This window comes from Bidens hawaiensis, unplaced genomic scaffold (genome assembly GCF_021521415.1).
Source record: "Bidens hawaiensis isolate Kalapana, Puna unplaced genomic scaffold, B.hawaiensis_p1.1 tig00013567_1, whole genome shotgun sequence".
Lineage (NCBI taxonomy): Eukaryota > Viridiplantae > Streptophyta > Magnoliopsida > Asterales > Asteraceae > Bidens > Bidens hawaiensis.
In genome coordinates, this window is record NW_027492151.1 from 2,858 (window position 1) to 25,539 (window position 22,682).

The following is a 22,682-nucleotide window of genomic DNA, read 5'->3' on the forward strand; positions in this document are numbered from 1 at the left end:
CTTCACCTCCTTATCATGTGGTCATGCTCAGTAGGTGCCACCACCAGTTTTTGTGTCTGTGAACAAGAGATCTTGAAGATCTCTTAGCGGTCACCTCCACACCCCCAAAACGCCACTGCAGATCGCGAGCAGCCGGAGGAGAGGATCAGCAGACCAGGATGCGGTTCATTCATCTCGAAATCCGTGGAAGCTCCGTCATGAGTCAGGTCAGATTCCATTTCGTGCTTCGACAATGTTCTTGCCCTATATTGTGTTTGAACAAAACACAGCAGCGAACTAACAACCTTAGGTTATATTTAAAAGAAAAAAAACAAGGTAGGTCATATGGATATGTTTAAAGAAATTATGGTTATATTACATACATGCATGAGTACGTCATTCTTTATATAATAGTGGGAATCTCACATGATGTTAGAGGCGTCGACACGCTTAATAAGTTTTAGTTTTTATTTAGAGTAGTTGTACCCATAAAACGCAATCAATTATAGGCACCTGTGAATTTCCAGACTGACCCGTCGGAGGGAAGATCATCTCTTCGACCGGCTGACATTTTGGTGTTTGGATTGATAGGAGGGAAACACGTGTGTGTGGATTTAACAGGGGTTTCTCCTTTGGTGGGCTTAGGGAGTAGTGGTTTCGCGGTCGGTCAAGCCGCATTAAAAGCTGCTTTAGGTAAGGTGGCAAAACATGAAAAGGCGTGTCTTGACAACCAACATGTATTTATTCCTTTTGCTTTTGACACTTTTGGTTTCCTCGCGCCTGAAGCTGTGGAGCTACTTACCCGTGTTCAGCGGGTCATGCATAGTAATGTTATGACTCCAAGATCAGCAAATATAGTTTTTAAAAGATTGGGTTTTGCGATTCAAAAAGGGGTAGCGGCGCAGCTTGTTGCCCGCTTGCCTTCTGTTTCGATGTAATCCAATAAACAATCATATATTATAGAAGCAATAAAATTTTGATTATAGGATCCTCAGGTAAGTTTTTATTTAAAATTGTAGAGCTTCTATAAAATATAGCAAATAATTAAAGTCAAGTATTTGTACCCTTGTGCTTCGTGGCGGGAGCAGTGTTCGATTAAGTAAGTAGCCTATTTGCACGTTAATGGGCTTACGGTTCTTTCATCGTGTTTGCTTGCGACGTCTTTTACCGGCATGATAATAGTTGTTAGAAGCATTGACATCACCGAAGAACACTTTTATGGTTATGCATTTTACAGAAGTTAGTTGTTGCTGTTTACATAGTTAAGTCAGGTTTCGTGCATCTAATAATAAGAATGCATTTTCTAGATGCAACTAAAGCAGCTATTTTTATTAATTCAACGGTAAACTATTTTTATTATTATATTCATTAAATCTAAAATTATAAGTAAACTAGTTTTAGAGCCCGTGTCACACATTGGATAATTCAAATATAAAATTATAAGTAAAACAAATAATTACATAGTGTATATGAAAAAAAAAATGTATTGCATGTATGTTTGTATCTATACAATGTGTACATAAATTGATTTTATTTATATCACAAAATGATATTTTTAAATAAACTTAATAAAAAAAATGTCCGTGTAAAATCGTACCTGAGAATGCTTTTTTCTATTGAAAAATTCATTTTCGGTGTCATATATGTATAATTGAAAGAATTTTGGTTATGAACCAATTTCGAAAATAAGACTTCTCATACGATAGTAGTTCTAACCACTCAGCCTAAATACAAAAGAGGCGTTGCCTTTATTTTATTGATATATTTAACAATTTACCACCGTTAAAGGAAAGTAGAATATTAAATTATAACAATGGATGTTCTTCAAGAACTATGTTTTTCTGAGCTACACCATAAAAAAGATTTTGATAAGTTTAAGAGGGCTTCTCGACTTTGTCATAATGACAACATAAAAAATAACATGTTAACCCATTCAATTTTGTGAATATTTTGTTTCATTTGAGCATAGTTTTGCATGGCATGCTTCCCATACAATGTTCTGATCACCATTGAAGGAAAAATTAATGCTGACATAAATATTTCAAATTTGATAAAAGTTAGAAGCATTGATAGGCATGGGGTGGCATGTCAAAAGTGTTTGTAATCTTTTCTTAAATTTTAATAGTTGAGAGAAAAATAGTCAATTTGCCAAATCCCGAACCTTTTGATTATTTCAAAAAACGCCCTTAAAAATAATCTTGAAACCTGAATCATGTTTAAAATTCTAGCTTTCATAATTTTAACATTTTAAAGTTAACAATTTGAACCCATAATAAATTTAACGATAAATCTATTTTGCATTTTCAAACTTTAAACATACTCAAAATTTTCATTTTTGATCCATAACAAATTTTGACCTAAATGTAGTTAACTTGTACCAAACAATCTATTTACCAACTTTTGACCCATAAAATCAAATTTAACTTCCACAAAAAACCCGAAACAATTTTCATTTGAGAAACATGATTTGTTGTTGATTTTTGGAATTCATCAAGTATTTTGAAATATATAGCAAAATAATATGTTAATATTTATATTTATAAAAATATATAGATATTATATAAATATAGTGTAAAAGGAAAGTGAATAATTATTGATTTATTACTTATATTAGAGTATACTAGGTTTGTAGGAAAAAATCATGAGAATTAACCAAAACATGACAATTGTTCCCATTTATTTTAGTTTATTATTAGAATAGATAGATTTTGGTTTTAATTTGGAAAATCCCTACTTAACAAAGAGCACAGGCCCAATGTCAAAGTGGGTTTATATGTGCTTGATCAGTCGATCATGCCGTTTATGTAACTGTGTACTGGAGCCCAAAATGGCAATTTTATAGACCATTAAGTATTTATTCGGTTTGGTTAAATACGAATTGTGTTCCACCACTAATCCAATACAATTTTAACAGTTTTATATCTAAAAAATTATAGGGATTTTCTAATAGATGTCCTAAGGGCGCGTTTGTTTCATAGAATTCATGAGAATTCAAATAAATTGAAACTAAAATCCAATGGCATTGCGTGTTCGTTTCGTTGGAATTGAAATCTTAATTCCATTTTGGTGTGTTTGGTTGTCAAAGAATTGGAATTGAAATTTTATTCTTTCAAATTCCTTTAAATAAAGAAATTTCAAACCCTTTCATAATGTGAAGGATTTCAAGTAAATTCATTGAAATCTTTTGTCGAGCTTTTTTTTTAATGGTGACAACGAATAAAACATTTTAGTTTTTTTAATTTTTTTGTTTTTGATTTATATTTTGAGTTATGAATTTTTTATCATTATTTTTGAATTTTTTTAGGAGTTTTTGATCTTAATAAAAAACCACTAAAAAAATGTAAAAAATAATAAAAAAATCATAATGCAAAATATAAATAAAAAACAAAAAAATCTAAAAAAACTAAAATGTTTCCGCCGTTATCCTCGTTAAAAAAACCGATTCCAATTCATTTGTGGTGATAGATTACAATTCATTTATCAAACGAACACATCAAGAATGGAATTTGATTTCCATTCCTTTCAGTTCCAATTCCTATTAGAATGTTCAGATTTCAAATCCAATTTCAAATTCTATGCAAATTCCAATTCCAGTTCCATTCCACTCTGTAAAACGAGCGCAACCTGAAGAACACATGTAAGAAACATTTATTATGTGTAATATTCTTATTAAAACTAACATTTCACATTAATCTTATAAAAACTATCATATTTAATCTTTTATTAATCCCTTCTAAATTTTCTCTCAATTCATGACTACTAATTAAATTTATTTAATTTCTTCTAAAATTACTCTTTCATCACTTCTAATTTCCCACTATTTTATTCATCTATGCAAAGAATCTAATATAATCTAATCTAACTTTACTAACATAAGAAAATAATGAGGATGATGTGGCAATCCCACATTCATTTTTGGTCTAATATCTCTTCTCATTCATTCTACATATCCACGGTTATGGACAAAACCATTTTGGCAAATGAGTTATAAATCTTTCTAATCTTTCATCATATATATTCATGGGGCATTGATCAAATAATTTTGACAAATGAGTTATAATTTCCTTTATAATTCTCTAATTTTGTCATCTTATTTATCCTACATATTCATGGGTCATGGGTCAAAACAATTTTGACAAATGGGTTATAATTTCCCCTTTCTAGTTTTCTAATCTCTCATCTCATTCATTATAGTTATCAATGGCTAATGAGTCAAAACAATTTTGACAAATGTTATATATTGTTGTAATGGGTTATCTCATTTTAATTTGTAAATTTGAGATTATAGACTTATTATTTGTAGCATATATTTTATTTTCTTCTTACCTTTAATTTTGTTCAGTTCTTTCAAATAACGTACCTTATTTATTTTACTATTTAACAAATCCCGTGTAATACACGGGTTCAAAAGCTAGTATTTAAATATAAAAGTGACTTTTTTTTATTGTATACCCAAATTAACAATGACTTTTGTAATACCTAAATACAAAAGTTTAAAAATCAAAAAAAGAAGTAATTTCATTATTACATAATAAAAAAAGAAGCTTTTTCAACATTCAAAATTAAAGATGGATTCAATCTATTTACACTATGATATATGAAATATATATTTTCACCTATTAGTATATATACCATAAATATTATCCACCATCTTTGGATGCAAATCTTAACCGCGCTACCTTAATTACTAAACTTGAATTATATATATATATACACACACACTAGCCGGGTGCTCGCGCGATGCGGTGTTCGAGCGCGGACCATGTTAATCACATAACACTTATAAGTGTTCATGGTTATGGTTTGGTTTAAAACCATGAAACAGTTTAAACCGGATATCGGTGTGTTTTCACAGTTGATATTTTTACTTTTGGTCAGTTGGCTAAAATTATCATTTTTCATATTATGATCCTCTAAGGTATCATATTTTGTTGATGCTTAGTTAGGATTGATGGTACGATTAAATTAATAAATATTATAAACAACATTTATTATCATAGCTTAAACTGTGAAACCAAACCGGAACCATACCGTAAGTAACATTTTGGTTTCAATTTTCAATGGTTAAGTTAATTTGGTTTTGGACGACAAAAAATGATACTAACGTTAGGCTCACAAGTTTAACTTAAAAACCATCAGAATCGATATTGAACGCTCTTACGTAACATATTAATTTGTTTAAAATTTAAAAATTATAACAATATCAGATTCAAATTAAAGGGAATAAAATGTTCGTTTTTATGATGCAATTTTTCTACAAAAATATTAACGTATGAAAAAGTTATTGTCGTTTAAAAATCTTGGGTGGAAGTTAGTTTAAAATTAAAATTAAAAACATAATATGGTTAAAGATGAAGGGGTAAACTTGTAAGATGGATAAATTATACTATGTCTAAAAGGACAAATTTAACCCTATTAACACATGTACTTTATACATTATATTTTGTAAAACTCTGTTTCAATTTACCCTTATCTCATGCATTATATATAGTAAGGATATATTCTTTCAAAACCTTCGTCCCAATCGCTACATCGATCTATTATTTTCGTATATACAAATTCTAGAGCGCTAGCTAGGGTTTTAATATTAATTAATATGCTTGCGAATAGTTATGATCACACGTGTTCTAGATCGACACTCCAGTTGGTGAATGGGTCTCATGATTTCAATATTGTAGGCTACTCCCGGGCTAAAGGGATGGGTGCTGGTAAATACATTGCAAGCGACACGTTCAGTGCGGGGGGACACGATTGGGTAATCAGGTTTTACCCCGATGGAAAGAACTCTTATCCAGATGATCACTTCTCGGTGTACATCGTTTTGACTAGCCATGGTTCCAATGTCAGGTCCTCGTTTAAGCTTAGGTTGTTGAATAAGAGCGGCAAAGGAGGACACACATTTTATGGCGGACCTTCTACTCGAAAGCTCCATGGACGCTTGTGGTATAACTTCTTTTCCAATGATTTAAGTACCGTTGTTGGTTTTCAAAGTTTGATTTTATCTTGTCAAAACGGCCGTCCATTTATAACATTATAACATGACCCCTTTACCTATGGGATAATTACCAAATTAGACGTGTTAGACCATTCTTTTTTACAATAACTGACTTTGACTTTTAGCCTACTAACTCTTTAGACAACCACTTCAAGACCATCTAGAATGTGTTGCAAGGGCCAAGCAGGCTAATCTTAGCAGACACTTTTTGGGCACCGAAATTTATAAAAAGTCTGGGGGGGCACCTTCTGACCAATCATTACTCGCCACGTGTCCCAAGCAGGCTAACAACAAATCCAGTTGTTTTGTTGTGGGCTAGGTTCTTTATTTTTGGAAAAAACAAGTGTAGTCAAACATGTCTATTTTGGTAATTTCCCGTTTATTTATTCTATAATGTTTCGAATAAGCGCTTGGCTTTCAGGGGCCACAGCTATTTCTTCAGCAGAGAACGTCTGGAAACATTGGGTTATCTAACGGATGATTGCTTTTCGATGCATTGCACAGTTGGTGTTTTTAAGCAATTTAACATTCCTATAACTCCATCTGACATGGGCCGAGATCTCAACTACTTGTTGGAAACTGAAACGGGCTGCGATATTCTTTTGCTTGTTGGTGACCAGACTCTCAAGGCCCACAAAGTGATACTCGCGGCCGGGTCTCCTGTATTTAAAGCCATGTTTTTCGGGCTTCTTGGAAACCCTAACATGAATGAATTGGAGTTGAAGGAAGTTAAACCCTCCGTCTTTAAAGTGAGTATCTTTTTTACTCTCATTGATTTATTTACGGCTGATTAATGATACGAAAAACGAACACCAATGAATCGAATTAAGACGAATAAACGAACGAGGGCCACTCTTATTAACCTAATATGGTGTTAATGTGTTATTCCCTCTTTTGTACAAGCCAACTGCTACTAACAACCTTGTTTCTAAAATGTCACAAATGGTCCTCCAGGCTCTACAAACTTAACCAAACATTATTAACAAAGGATTGAACCATGAGAATAGTTCAAAACAGCCCCTGAAGTTTAACCGTACCAACATAAACCAGCATCTAGCAATTAATCATAGAGATGTTTTTGCAGGCAATGCTTTTGTTTATTTACTCGAATACACTTCCGGATTTGATGTCAAGCGACGTGGTTGAACAACTGTTGCCTGTTGCTGATCGCTTTGGTGTACAGCGGTTGAAAGATTTGTGTGAAGCAAAACTGAGTGAAGAAGTTAATGTTGATACTGTTGCAACAGCTTTATGTTTTGCCGATAAACATCATTGTCCGCAACTTAAGTTCATCTGTCTGAAATTTGCATCTGAAAACTTGGAAGGTGCGTGCGTGCATGTTGACTGAATATTTTGATATATTGAATACTTTCAAGTAATGGGATTTTGTTGTAATGTTTTAATTTGTTTGTAGAGGTGATGAAAACACAAGGGTTTAAATATTTAACAGAAGCATGCCCTTTGTTGCTATCAGAGCTCCTACAAACAACTAAACCGAAAGCAGAAGCATGCACTCGTGGTGGCCTCCTCTTATCCTAGCCTCCTGTGCGGACTTTGACGTTTATTTAGTTTATGGGTGGAAAATTACCTTTTTTAGACTACGGGTTGTTTGCATTTTATTAGTTAAAGGTTTAATTTTATTCATTATATTATTGTTAAAATACAAAAATCTTTAGTATTTATATATCGCTCGGCAGAATACAGTTGTTAATCGACCTTTAGCTGGGATTATATTAAGAGGAAAGACTGGTGAGGATAAACAGTTAAGAGAAGATGTTGGAAAGGTTAATTTGTCCTTTTAGTCAACTAAATGTTGTCATAGTTCAAACTGATTCAAAATGTTGACTTTCTTAATGACTGTTGCTGACTTACATACTAGTCTTGCATTTTAAGATTGTGGTTAGCTTTGAATTAGATGCTGCAGTCGGATTTGAAACGTGGGTTTCCTTTAATCAACCCTTGTAATGTCTATATAACACGAATATTTAAGCACTTCTCTTTTCATCAAGCCTACCAAAAAAAAAAAAAAAATCACAGCATTAAAATTAGAAAAATATATATTAAAATCTAACAGATACACAAGTTTCTAATAGGTTGCGCTGACCTTCCAGTTTTGTGTGCAAATTCCAAACAGACGGACTTAAGTTGGGAGCAGCCGTGTTTATCAGCAAAAGATAAAGCTGTTTCAACTGTATCAACATTAACTTGTTCACATAATTTTGCTTCACACAACTGTTTTAACCGATGTACATCAAACCGCTTAGCAGCAGCAAACAAATGTTGAATCATGTTTGTTGACATTGATTCTGGCAATGCCTCTGAGTAAATAAACAAAAGCATAGCCTGCAAAACACCTCCATTTGAATAAGTCATTAATCATAAATCAGGCTGAAATAAGCTAACGCTGTGTTCCCGAGTCTAAACGAGGGAAAAAGTCATGTTCTCAAGTTCGTTTTTTTATTTTTTAATGAAAGAAGTAGAGAGAAAAGGAAGGAAAATGCTACATATTTCCATCCTTCCCATTTGGAGAGAAAAAAGTTTGATCATACTTCAACTATTTGAAAATTCCCAAATTGCCCTCAACCAGTTATTAAGGACACATTGTAATAATTGGTTGAGGGTAATTTGGGAACTTTTAAATAGTTGAGTTTGATTATCCAAATAGAAAGAATAACCCTTCCCTTTTTTTGAAAAATAAATAAATAAATAAAAACTCGGGGAAAATGACTTTTCCTGGCTTCCTCTCAATTCCTTTGACTTCTCTCGTTAAATTAGACTTGGGAACACAGCATAAAGGTAATTAATTTTTATTACTTTAAAGATAGAGGGTTCAACATCCTTCAACTCGACTTGATCACCCGCTATGTCAGGGTCGTTTCCAAAAAATCTAGCTCTAAATACAGGAGAGCGAGCTGCGAGTATGGACTTATGGGCCTTGAAAGTTTGGTCGCCAACACGAAGAACAATATCGCAACCCGTTTCAGTTTCCAGCAAGGAGTTGAGATTTTGGGCCATGTCGGATGGATGTATAGAAAAGGTGAAACCTTTGGATCCCTCTCTAACAACTCCAATTCGGAAATGCATTGTAAGACAATCATCCTTTAGATAGTCCGATGATTCCAGATCGATCCATGTCATCAAACGTTCGTAACCCCTGTCATTAATAATATAAATAGGGTCATGCTGTAGCTACACCACACTCATTTGATTCACACCATCAACACGCAACCACACTCATTTGATTTCACACCATCAACACACAGACCGCCGTTTTGACCAAAAAAAAAAGCCAAACTTTGAATATTATTGATTAGAACGGCCGTTTGAACATTATCCTGACGGCCGTTCTGACCATAGACGGTCTAACTTTAAAAAAAATTTGGTTTGAGAATTGTTGTTCAGAAGTTCTCATAAAATGGGCCAAAGTGGGTTGACTGAGACAACCCTGTCTAATGAAACAGGTTAAAATGCATTGGTGATGTTTTTCAAATGGGTTGATATGAGGCGTACAACCCGAGATTGGTATGCACGTAAACCAAAGGCAAAGCTGAACTATACAATAACTTAAATTTTATTATTTTAACAAAATCAACCCGTTCTGACCCAAACCTTTTCTCACCTGAAAGTCTAAAACCCGTTCTAACCCGACCCGACCAAAATTAGCCTTTTTTTAATAGACTACAACGGCCATTTGGTCATTATTAACACAAAATTTTAAAAATATATACGTAAAAAACACAAAATTTTAAAAATATATGAATGAAATAGTTGTCATTATTAACAAATTAAATGATTCACACATTAAAGTTTTTTTCTACCTGAAAGGACAACATTGGCATTATGATGATCAAGTATCAATAGAAAGATAAACACCACCACCATGAGTTTTGGAGACAACTTGTCTTCGATTAATAACTACTCAAAAGAGCACCGCGTAGGCATAATCTTATATACGTTAAACAATATATAGTGTGAACCGGAAGCCATTGGAGGTCAAACAAACCCTTTGAATGTTTCCACGAAATTAAGTATAATATACATGAGAAGAAGTAGACACTCATTTTAGCAATTGGGTTCACACTAACAAGTCATTTGAATTTTATTACAAATGGGTTGTTGCGGACGGAATTGGTACATCTTCATGACTTTAAACTTCATTCTTGAGTTTTTTATTTAAGGGTTTAGAAAAGAAAATATAAGAATTTTTTTTTTCATTTTTGAATTTTTTTTAGAAGAAAAAAAAAAGAATGAAAAGAAAAGTAAAGGATTTTTTCATTTCAAAACTTTTTAGCCAAATATTGTCTGATTGTAAAAGAAAAGTTTATAGTCTATTATAATATTACTAATTTACCTTATCTTAATTCTCATGATTGCTGTTGCTATGAAGACATAATTGTAAAGTTACAAATTTTTTCCTATCTTTTTCTTCCGATCTAACTCAAGAATGTAATTAACACTTTCCTATCTTTTCCTTCCGATCTAACTCAAGAAAGTTACAAATTTTTTCCTATCTTTTTCCTTCCGATCTAACTTAAGAATGCATTTAAGTAGGGGTGACAAATGTGACCCATGGGTTGAATGTGTTGTAATAAAATGTATATAATGGATCAGAATGGGTCAAACTAAAAAAAAGAAAAGGATTGAAACGGGTTAAAACGGTTGACATTTCTTGAGTTTTTTTATTTTTTATGAAACTAGAAAAAACGGAGGAAACTTTTTAGTTTTTTTACTTTTTTAGTTTTTAATTTATCTTTCGAGTTATAATTCTTTAATTATTTTTTTTAATATTTTAGTGAGCGATTTCTGAAATATCAACTCATTTTGACCCATTTCAAAAACCTCTCATTAAAAAATTAAAAAAAATAATTAAAAAATCATAACTCGAAATATAAATCAAAAACTAAAAAAGTAAAAAATCTAAAAAGTTTCCTCCGTTTTTCTAGTTTCATAAAAAAAAAAACTCAAGAAATGTCGACCTGTTTTGACCCGTTTCAATCATTTTCATTTTTTTAGTTTGACCCATTCTGGCCCATTATATACATTTTATTACAACCCATTCAACCCATGGGTCACATTTGCCACCCCTACCTACGTATATAATTTCTTTTCCTTTCTCCCCCTATCCAATCTTATCATTTCTTTTTCTTATATTTTAATCCAGAGAATGCAGTGACATCCAATGCCACCTCTAGTGACGAATACAATATTTTTTCTTATGAGAAGTAACCGAGGTCAGGGAACTTAACCAAAATTTTATGAAGGCTACATGGATTTTTGAGTTTAAGTTACACCAACTTCTTATTTTTTTTCCCTAAAAAAGGCACATGTGACATTTGTCATTTTCGGTTCAATTTGTATTTGTTTTTGTATTGTAAATCCGACCCGTTTTGATTTTCGGATCTTTAGATATTAATAAAATGATGGATTTTATGTTATGATTGTGTTCCACACTTGTCTTGTTGTTATATCATTCTTAACGGTTCCAAACTCGCTTAATTTACGATAAAAATCAAGTTTAAACAAGTCCAAGGGCTAGAATGGTCAAAAACCCAGAGTTGCTGACGAACACCACCCGTTGCATATCGTGACAGGCATGCCCAAAGCCGGTCGCGTAGCACGACCAAAGTACAGCTGCAGCAGTTTGTGTTTTTTGTTCGTTTTCGCTCGTTTAAGGCCCGAACTCATGTTTTAATTATTCAAACTAACCAAGACTCAACCCATAATTATTCTAGAACCCTCCAAACTTGTTTTTATCTCTGGCTATAATTTATTTTAATCAAAAATCATTTAAACAAAAGAATCAAAGTGTACTGGTTTTTCCACTTGACAAACGCATTATCCATTTCCTCAAACCCTAATCCTCTCTCATAAATACCCACTCAATCTTAGCCATTTCCCCTGCTCATCTTCACCTTATTCTCCTAAATTGTTTGAACCGCAAGATGCTATAGCTAGTTTTCCTCAAGTTTGACTTTAAAAGTCAACAAAACCGAATCTTGCATTTCAATGCACCGGGACTTAACACCATTTTGATGTTTAGATAGTCTAAAAAATCAATTTGATGGAACAAGTATAAGCATCATGAGTGTAAACTTGAATTCTTTTCTCAGTCTGTATATGAACCATGAGTCTTGTTATGAAACACGAGTAAGACTAATGTATCATGAGTGTAAACTTATATTCTTTTTCGTATGTAGTGTTGATGGCTCTCGATCAATCCTCTAATAACCTCTAGTGTTCTCCTCGTAGCGATCTTGTGTTAGAAATCAAAGAACAAATCCCAATTGAATATATTAAGAACAAGAGATGATGATGAACAACATAACTTCTGATTATGAAATAATACGAAATCTGATATGAATAATAATGACATCGTTCCCTATTATAAGACCTGATTAACCTAATTTACATATCAACCCTACTAATTAAAATAATTACAAACACACCCCTATACTTATATAAATAATAAGTTTAGTTTATACACTAATACTCCCCCTTAAACTAAACTTCGTTTAAGTGAGGTCTTCATTTCTTCAAGATCCGGTTGCCATCACGGTAGCGTTGGTTCTTCATCTTCCTCCCGGATCAGGTTTGCTTCTGCTCTTTTCTCCCATTTTGTACATTCATGTTTGAAATGTCCAAGTTCATTACAATTGAAGCATCTTATGTGATCTTTGTTTTGATGACTGTGCTTCCCACCTTTATTTTTCCATGACTTCCAATTTTTGCCTTGACCACGTTCTTTGTTTTCTTGCTTTGAACTTTTGTGACCGCAACGTTCACATTTATGGTCATTGGCTTTTTTCTTTCCGTCTCCTTTGGAGAATAAGAGCTTGTTATGCATATCTTCCTCCTTGATTTTCTTCTTGGTGCGTTCCTCAAAAGCCTTCAATCTTCTAACGGCTTCTTGGAATGGCACTGCACCAAGATCAACAAACTGCTCAATCGTAACAACAATCTGAATGAACTTTTCTGGCACCGAACTGAGTAATTTTCGGACCAGTTTCTTGTCACTCATAGTATGCCCAAGATTGCTTGCTTGTGATGCAATCTCACTAATTTTTCCAGCATAAACATCAAGCGAATCGTCAACACCCATTTTTAGAGACTCAAAATCTGACTCGAGTATTTCTAAATGCGCTTCTTTAACTCTGTCAACTCCGACATGTCGAACCTTTAACGCGTCCCAAATTTCTTTGGCCGAAGTAAAATTAGCAATTTGCAATACCATATTTTCCGGAATCGATTGGTATAGTAATGCAATTGCGGTATTATTCTTTTTCTCATCAACTTCAGTGCCCTCTTTTGGTTCGACGGCTTCCCAAATTCCATGGACATTAAAGATCGATCTAATTTTTATAGCCCAAATGGTGTAATTAGTGGAGTTTAACACAGGGCATTGAAAACTCATGGGTGTCCCTCCTTCCTTTGAAGTTATAACTTCTTTATCCTTGGACCCAACCATTTTCCGAGTTGTCTTTTTCCCAATCTTGACAAATTAACTATCACCGGTTTCGGATCGACTTTGATTTCAACTTTACTAGTATCGGATCAAATAGATATCAACCTTTACCAATAACAATTCACCGATTTTTCGGTTGCCTTACAACTTAAGACAAATAAAAACCAACTGTTAATTCTACAACATTACACGGGTTATTAAACCAACTGTTTCAACAACGGTATACGGGTTTTTTGATCACAAAATGAATCAAAACCAACCGTTTTAAACTGAGAGTCGTACACGGGTTTCCCAAGGCAAATCAAGACCAATTGTTCGTCTCAACCGATAACAACACACGGGTTTTTCGGTTGCCAAAATAACTCAAACCAACTACTCTAAAACACAACGGTGTTCGGGTTTATCGGTCACCAAGTGAATCAAAACCAACCGTTTCGACCAAGAATAGTATCCGGGTTTTCGGTTGCAAGGCAAATCAAAACCAATTGTTCGTCTCCACCGACAACAATACACGGGTTTTTCGGTTTCCAAACAAATCAAACCAACTATCCTTAAAACCTTTTTTTTGTTTTTCTAAAACAAAACCAGCCCTTCGATTAACTAGAGAAAAATGAAATCAGAAACTTAATCGAACCCCAATGTATTTGATGTTTTGATTTTTGGTTTCCTCCTTTTTTTGTCTTCAACTCTGATTGCAACAAACAACAATCAAAACATAATCTATGATCATATCCAAATCAATTCCTTGATTAAAATCCGATCAACCCTCTTGCTGACGACAAAGAATTCTTTCAAAATCAATTTCTTGATGAATAGAATTCCCAATTGATGGTCAATTTTGAGACAGACCCAAAACAACGACCCCCTTTCAACTTTTGGTTGTTTCTGATTAAAGAAAGATTTCAATTTCAAACAACTGAACCAATGGTTCTGAATGAACGATTTCAAGAACAAACAATTCTTGATTGATTGACAAACAACCTGTAATCAATATAAGATATTGATTAAACACAAACTTTAATCACAACCTTTGATCGAAATTGATTCAATTCTGTTCGGATTCCTTGATTCAATTGATTACAGCCCTAAATCAAATCTGTTGTTCGATAATTACAGAACCATCTAGCCTCTTGATAGAATTGTTATCGCTAGATAATTCCCAACTGCTCGATTATAAACCTGGGACGTTCCCGAATCGATTAAAACTTTGGCTCTAATACCACTGTTAGAAATCAAAGAACAAATCCCAATTGAATATATTAAGAATAAGAGATGATGATGAACAACGTAACTTCTGATTATGAAATAATATGAAATCTGATATGAATAATACTGACATCGTTCCCTATTTATAAGACCTAATTAACCTAACCCTACTAATTAAAATAATTACAAACATACCCCTATACTTATATAAATATTAATAAGTTTAGTTTATACACTAATATCTTGAACCTCACCGTCTCAAATACAACTTGTTGAACTTATTCGATCAAGTGAATCAAGAAATTAACTTAACACAATATTTCATAAACAGTATGCGCGCGACTCTTTTTAGTAAGAATAAACGATAACATAACACACCTAAAACAAAAACAAATATTGATGGGTTTATATAACACATAATATTTTAATCCTACTCAACTATAAAACTATTAATTATAAATATCTCTAAGAATATTAGATTATCTCTTTATTTTAGATCTTCTACATATCGCCCTTATACTTTTCACATTAGTCATTCGGGTCCTTCAAGTTGGTATATTGCACCAAGTTTTACATTTCAACCTACTTGCCTTTGGTAACCTGCTGGCCTTTGATGGTGGTGGTGGAGGTAATGCCCCCATGGCTGCTGGTGGTGGTGGAGGTAGTGGCGCCTCCATGGCTGGTGGTGGTGGTGGTGGAGCTAATGCCCCCATGGCTTTCAACTCGCTGGCTTTTGGTGGTGGTGGAGGTAATTTAACCGACATGGCTTTCTCCATGCTGGCCTTTGGTGGTGGTGGAGCCTTCTTAACCCTTCTTAGTCTTCGTTGACTCTTTGGAACAATGGGTTTCTGTTGCCAACCCTGAATCAACTTCTTAGATCTTTGAGTAAATTCAGAACCATTATCTAATAACAACAAAACATTGTTAATAAAAGATTTATGCTAGACATATATATAATGGTATCATTTTAAAACATTAATAACTTCATATTGCAAATTAAGCATATTCTCGTTCATAAATCCAATGACTTTCAAATCATCATCATCGTACTCAGTATATCCCACCAATAACAAAGCTATGGTAGGGTCTGAGGAGGGTAAGATGTAGACAGCCTTACCTTTACCCCGTAGGAATAGAGATGCTGCTTCCAGTGAGACCCCTGGCTCGAAAGTAGTTTTGCATCAAGCCTTGGACATAAGGAACATAACACTCAACCATTGGCACACCGGTAAATTGGTGCATGTACTTGTCTTTCGGCTATCAACGCCACCACATGATGCCTGATTAACCTTCCGTCACTTTTAACGTTATTTTCACGAGATTAGTAAAATAACGTCAAAATTAGTGCAATTTCACCTTTGCTCACCCGAGGGTTCACACATATATACATTATATACGCGCACCGCAAACAGGGCGTCCAATGACTTTCAAATAAATTGTGGAAATCTAATACATAATAAGTGATTAACTTGTTTACACATGTTAAGGTACTTCTAGTGAAGTATAGATTTTTGTTTCACGTCTTTCTCCTATCAAATTATAACAAGTTAGTTTGATTATTCGTATAGCATTTAGATCTCAAGATAAATGGTATAAGATTTACACATATATGAACAAATAAGATAGTTTAAAATTTGAAAAATATGAATGAAATGACAATCACTATTATTAACAAATTAGATTATTCACACATAGATCAAAGGTTTTTTTTTTACCTGAAAGGACAGCATTGGCATTATGATGATCAAGTATCAATAGAAAGAAAAACAACAAAACTATGAGTTTTGGAGAAAACTTATCCATCTTTGGTTTCCTATATGTTTTGTTTACAGGAACTCAAAGTGCACTGTAAGTTGACTTTATATAGGTGAAAGTCAACGTTGTTAATACACGAAGCAATAATAATAAATAGCGTTAACCCGAAGCAAGTGGGGTCAAATTTACTCTTTGAACATTTCAGCGAAATTATCATATGAGAAGTGGGAATTTTTTATACAAGTAGGTAACATGGAAGCTGTGTGATTAGTTATAAGTATCATTTTATAACATTTTTACAAATGGGTTGTCATTTGATTGGTGCATCTCTATGCTTAAGAAGACTTAAACCAATGAAGCTTAATTAAAGTCCCTATTTTTTAAACAGGAGCATGCAGTGTTCTATGCGCATATGACCGATGACACGCAAAAGGAATGTGATCCACAATACAGCAAGAACGAATCGACTACCATATGGTATTCCTAAGAAATACATTTTTTAGCTTTAGGGGGTGTTTGGGATTGCTTATTTTCCCCTCCTTTTAACTTTTTAACTTTTGCAAAAAGGAGAAAATAGAAAAAGGTGTTTGGATAAGTGAAAAGGACTTTAGGTTTTAACTTTTCATTTAGTGTAAAAAAACTGATTTTAAGAAGTCAGGAATTTGTGACTTTTGGTGACTTTTGGGTTAAAAATGCATATGTGCCCACATCAAGGTTGTAAAAGTCGTTAGGCGGACCTTAGACAGCCGACTGGGGAGTTGAGTGTACTCGGAGTACTCGGGGAGTACTCGAAGAGTACTCGGAAATGGTGAATATAAAGAAAATTAATTTTTGGATATTAAATATATGCCAAATATCATAAGTATGCTAATATTTATAAAAAAATAAGTGAATATCAATATAAATAAGATAATTTATATTTTTAAATACTAAACTATTCTAACATTTGCTAATCATTAACTAAAAAAGTGATATTTTTTATAATATTATAGAACTATGAATTATGTTTTTTTTAAGCCAAAATCCGCCCAAGTTTACTAACTAAACGTGATTCTGGCTGGAGTTGACTACATTTGATCAATTCTCAGTAACTAGGTGGAATTGAAGAAACTCTCCTCGATGTCAAACCTTGTAGCGAGTACTTGGGGAGTACTCGACCTTGGAGACCTACTTTTACAACGTTGGCCCACATAAGCTAATCCAAACACTTTTTTTAAAAACTCCTTTTCAAAAGTCATAAGTTATAAAAGTCCTTTTAACCAAAATTCCTTTTGGACTGAATAAGGAATCCCAAACACCCCCTTAGTCTCAAAAGGCCAATATTTGACGGAGCATGTGCAAGTATCATGTTTGTAAACTTGTATTCTTTACTCGGAGTCCATATTATTAGAGATCTCAAGCATTCCCGCTCAAACTTTGAAGCATAATATATATTTATGGATAACTAGGTTCGGTATACATGTGTAAAACACAGGTTAAAATATATAATTTAATTTTTTAAATAATAACACGTGAAATACAAAAAATATGTTAAACATATATAAAAATACAATATATGATAGACTCTATATTATAAATCTCTAAATATTTCATTCTATATAATATTTGTAATTTTAATTGTAACTTTATCTTCTATATCAAAATTAGTAGTTTCACTTTATTTCTACTTTTAACTTTAAATAATGCAACACATAACTAACCATGAATTAAAATGGGTTGTCTCAAAAACAAACCAATCATCTATAGTAAGTGTCTTTAGCTTTTATTTATCTTCAAAACAAACATAAATTAAAATTTTCGTTCTAGAAATTTGAAATTAATTGTTTGTATCTAAAGGTACATAATTTTTTTAAGAATAAAAAGTGTGAGTTTCAATATTACTTCCAGATATATAATTTTTTTAAGAATAAAAAGTGTGAGTTTCAATATTACTTCCAGATATGATTTCAACTTCTATAACACGATTACCATATTATATTTTCATATTTAGTTTAGTTTCATTGCATAAGCCACTTTTCTAGCTAATATTTTAAGTAGCATTACTTCAAAATCGGCTTTTGTGACTAACCTATGACTTGACAACCTTAGATTTTGAAGTCATTTAAAACATTAGGAAAGTAATACTTTCTTGTAGCATATAATTTTATTACTGACAGATACAATCCGAACAATGGTAATATTTTTCATCTCTCGAAAACATGGATAGCTAGTTTCTTGAACAAACTCATTTTTTGGTGCAACTATTACTTATTTACTAAAGAAATCTATATTTTTAAAATCTTTAAAAGGATATACAAAGTCAATTTATCATCTGATTAACAGCAAACTTAAGTCTGGCATTTGTATTTCTAAGGTAAGAATTTGTCTATCTATATGAAAAACTAAAACATTTAGTCCAATGTTTATATTTATTTTGTGGATTTTTAAGATGTAGAACTTAATATAAAAGATAGGTTGATTAAATAGTTAAGTAAAAAATAAAGAAGTTGTAAATGAATACTCTTTTAAGCCAACCCTTGGACCAAAACTCATTCTAATCAGACTTTTTGACATGAATCATGTTTGATCCTTATATCGGTTAAAGAAACCCGTTCGTTTAAATTTACATAAACACTAGGAATACATAAATAATGAATTTATCTTTCGAGGGTTTGAAATAAAAAGCTTGTAATTTAGCAAAGCAATCATATATATATATATATATATATATATATATATATATATATATATATATATAAGTTAAAGTTTATTGAAATTTTTATTTTTAAAATATGCTTGCTTTTCATCTAATAATATCATTTTTTTAAAACATTTTAATTAACTAATATAATAATATATTTAAAACCATAATTTTGGAATAATTATTCAAAATAAACGTAAAAATTGATTAGTTATAAAGATTAATATGAATATCTAATATAATATATTTATATAAAACAAAATAATATATTTATGTTTGTATTAAATTTTTTAAATCAGGAAATCGTTATTAAAAAGAGAAAGCAATAGATTAAAAAATGAAATATAAAACTATTAGTAAGAAAAAGAAATGTATTTAATATAAGAGAGTTGGGAGAAACTTTTATAAGAATCACTTTAGTGTGATGACATGCAACATTTAAAAACCTTTATCTATTATATAGTATAGATCCATTTCATATGTTTATATTTAAATATAATTTCTTATGATAATTCCTTCTGACAATTCCTTCTGACATGCTATTGTGTATAAAGCAAACCACGGTTCAAACAATCCAGCACCGGTTGAAAGCAGTGTTCATTGACTGGATCAACCCATTACTGAGTAAATGCAAACAATTAAAACCATCGTTGATGAAATTGTTATTCTTGGTAAACAGATGGATACTGAGGACGTCACGGAGGTTATCCTTGACGGGCTAGATCAAACCGCCTACAAGTCAGTCATCAATTCTATGCATGGCCGTGATACACCCATCTACTTTCATGAGCTTCAAGAACAAAATGATCATTCAAGAGCTATCCCTAGCCGAAACTACCACCCTAGGTCAATTTACATCAGCTTGCTACCGCGTTGCAGCCCATACTCGAAATCATTCTACTAATCAAAACCCACCAAAACAATGTCCCCCCTGGACAACAACAATACTTCTAGACTCTTACCAACTCCTAATCCCACTACTTCGCCTCGTCCATTTCTAGGAAAATGCTAATGTTGTGGCACTAAAGGCCACGCCATCACTTCCTATAAAGTCTTCAACAAGTTATGTTCACATTGAGCTACCGGTTTCTCAGAGATATAGCATGTGGGGGCAACCACAAGCATATTTGATGGGAGTAAACACACCTCAAATCCTCCTTGGTTAATTTGACAATGGGGCTCCCCACCACATTACAAATGACCTCAATGCAATGTCCCTACACACTCCACATGACCGTACTGATTAACTTGTTATTGGCGATTGTTCGTCTTTTACTATTACTCATAATGGTTCAACTACTTTGCATTTTCCTAATGTTTCATTCAAATTAAATAATGTTATGTTCCCGCCCTTTATCGTTACGTATTCTATTTCCCAATTATGTGTAGAAAGTAATGTACTAATGTTATTTTTTTTGTGCATTTTGTCATCAGGGATTACCATGCCAATCTACCCCTAGTCCATGGAACAAGTAGCCACAGCAACTACGAACTCCGTCCCATCAAGCCCCCTCAAGTTTTTTCCATGCAGTCAAATACAGCTCTTCTTTGGCATCATCGCCTTGGCCACTCTTGTTTTAGAGTTTTGAATCATTTATCTAATTTTATTTCCTCAATTAAGAATTATTTCTTATGATTCATGTAATTCTTGTTGTATAAATAAAAGTCATAAACTTCGTTTTTAGTTGTCTAGACTTTCATCTACTTCTCCATTGCAACTACTACTTTTTATGATGCATGGCCTTCTCCTGCGTGTTCATTTGACGGATTTATATAATAATTGTTGATCATTCACCAAATACACTTGGATTTACCCTCTCACCTTGCTTCTTGTGACATTACTCACCTCACCTCTCCACTTCACACACCCGAACACAATGGCTATATTGAACGGCGTCACCGACACACTGTTGAAACTGGTGAAGAGGTATGTACCCGCCTCAACACCGAGCAAGGCGGGTCAACCCACAAGATAAAGACATTTATGCGCATGGCGCATACAAAACATGCTCAGGCATCATATGCCCAGGCACACATATGCTCGCGCATCACATATGCGCGCGGTGCATCAGCGCGCGGCGCATATCACATGCCCGTGCATATCACATCTGCCCAGGCCCACATATGCTCGCGCATCACATATGCGCGCAGCGCATCAGCGCGCGGCGCATATCACATGCTCGTGCATATCACATCTGCGCATGAAATATCTGCGCGTGAGAATAAAGAGAATACCTCGCGCATCCTCAGGGTGGGCGCATATCATACGTGCACATAATCAACCTCGTCCTTATCCAAATCAGGATTAGGGCAACCTTGATTGTGCACGTCAGACGACCTTCCAGAAGGCATCTTTTTAAGGAGTAAGAATATGCTGATGTTGACAGCTGCCAAATGAAAGGTCGACAACTCAGCATGACACATGTGTTACCACGTGATTACAACCAACGAGAAAGCGCCAGGTGTCCCAGAGGACACGTGGCGCAGTGCGATTGGAGGAGGCCAACGAGGTTGAGCCCAATCAGTGGAAACCCTAGCATTATAAATACAGCATCAACTCCACTTTGATGACAGATCCACACTCAATCATTGACAGTTACAGGCAGTGATATCACATTCAATCATATTGAATTACATTCACTCACGGTCAGTTACATACAAACACACAGTCTCACAATCAGAGGGTATTCAGCTATTCAGCAATACTCTTGAGATTCCCTTACACACATTATCATCTTCTCCACAATATACTGATTCTCACGCCGGAGGGTTACCCCAAAGAGGACCCCTCTGTCCCTTTCTGAGGGGTAAGTAACGGCGCTGTTCATTTTGTAGGTGGAAGAGCACGGATCCAGAAGAACCATCGGTGAAATAGTATAATCACACCCGAGGAAAGTAGATCTGCTACCAGCGAGTAGATCCACGTTTCTTCATTGGCGCCATCCACTGTTACATCGGCAATCAGATCTCATCAGATCTACATAAAAAAAATCAATCACCATGGTTTCTGGCGTGCGTAACGTTGATCAAGCTCTGGAGGATATTGAACGTGAGGGTGTTAACGACGGACAGCAGGTTCTGAGGGTTCCGCGTGATTCTACGCGTACCACCAGCAACCGTCCCTTCGTCACAACCCCTCACGGCCAGACTGAAACTCCTCCAGACGATCTCACGTTACAAAATATGGCCGGCGCGAAACTGAAAGGACCAATGGGTCCAGAAGAAGAAACAAATGATCCGAATGAATGGCTCATAAACGAGCAGCGGCGTCTGATGGAAAAGTACAATGAAATGGTCAAACAGAAGAAGCTGGCCGACCGAACACAAAGGCAAGCGTTTGATAAGCAGACTACAAAAAGGCCGCGCGCGCCGGAAGAAGGACATTCTGTTCACACTGCACACACTGAGTTCAGTGATGAAGAAGTACATAGCATGAGGAAGACACGGGATACTCATGCAGGAGGCTCACAGCTCCGCGCGCCTGTGAACATGGCGCCTGGAGCCAGAGCAGATCTGGATCTGCACATGCCGTACAGCCCACCGGTCAGAGGGCAAGTGGACGTAACCACGCCCTACAGACCAGCCATCCTGGTAAAACACTCAAA

At 34.1% G+C, this 22,682-nt stretch overlaps 2 protein-coding genes and 1 pseudogene across 2 annotated transcripts; 1 reads left to right on the forward strand and 2 right to left on the reverse strand.

Moving 5' to 3' along the window:
• Window positions 1-5,575: 5,575 nt before the first annotated feature.
• LOC143544475 (BTB/POZ and MATH domain-containing protein 3-like) lies at window positions 5,576-7,513 on the forward strand. Its single transcript, XM_077036579.1, has 4 exons — window positions 5,576-5,922; window positions 6,396-6,723; window positions 7,059-7,299; window positions 7,389-7,513. The coding sequence occupies exons 1-4, from the start codon at window positions 5,576-5,578 to the stop codon at window positions 7,511-7,513; spliced, it is 1,041 nt and encodes a 346-aa protein (XP_076892694.1).
• A 446-nt stretch (window positions 7,514-7,959) lies between these two features.
• On the reverse strand, window positions 7,960-8,989 carry LOC143544427 (BTB/POZ and MATH domain-containing protein 3 pseudogene; annotated as a pseudogene).
• A 3,535-nt stretch (window positions 8,990-12,524) lies between these two features.
• Window positions 12,525-13,439, reverse strand: LOC143544429 (uncharacterized). Its single transcript, XM_077036541.1, has one exon. The coding sequence runs from the start codon at window positions 13,437-13,439 to the stop codon at window positions 12,525-12,527; it is 915 nt and encodes a 304-aa protein (XP_076892656.1).
• Window positions 13,440-22,682: the final 9,243 nt, after the last annotated feature.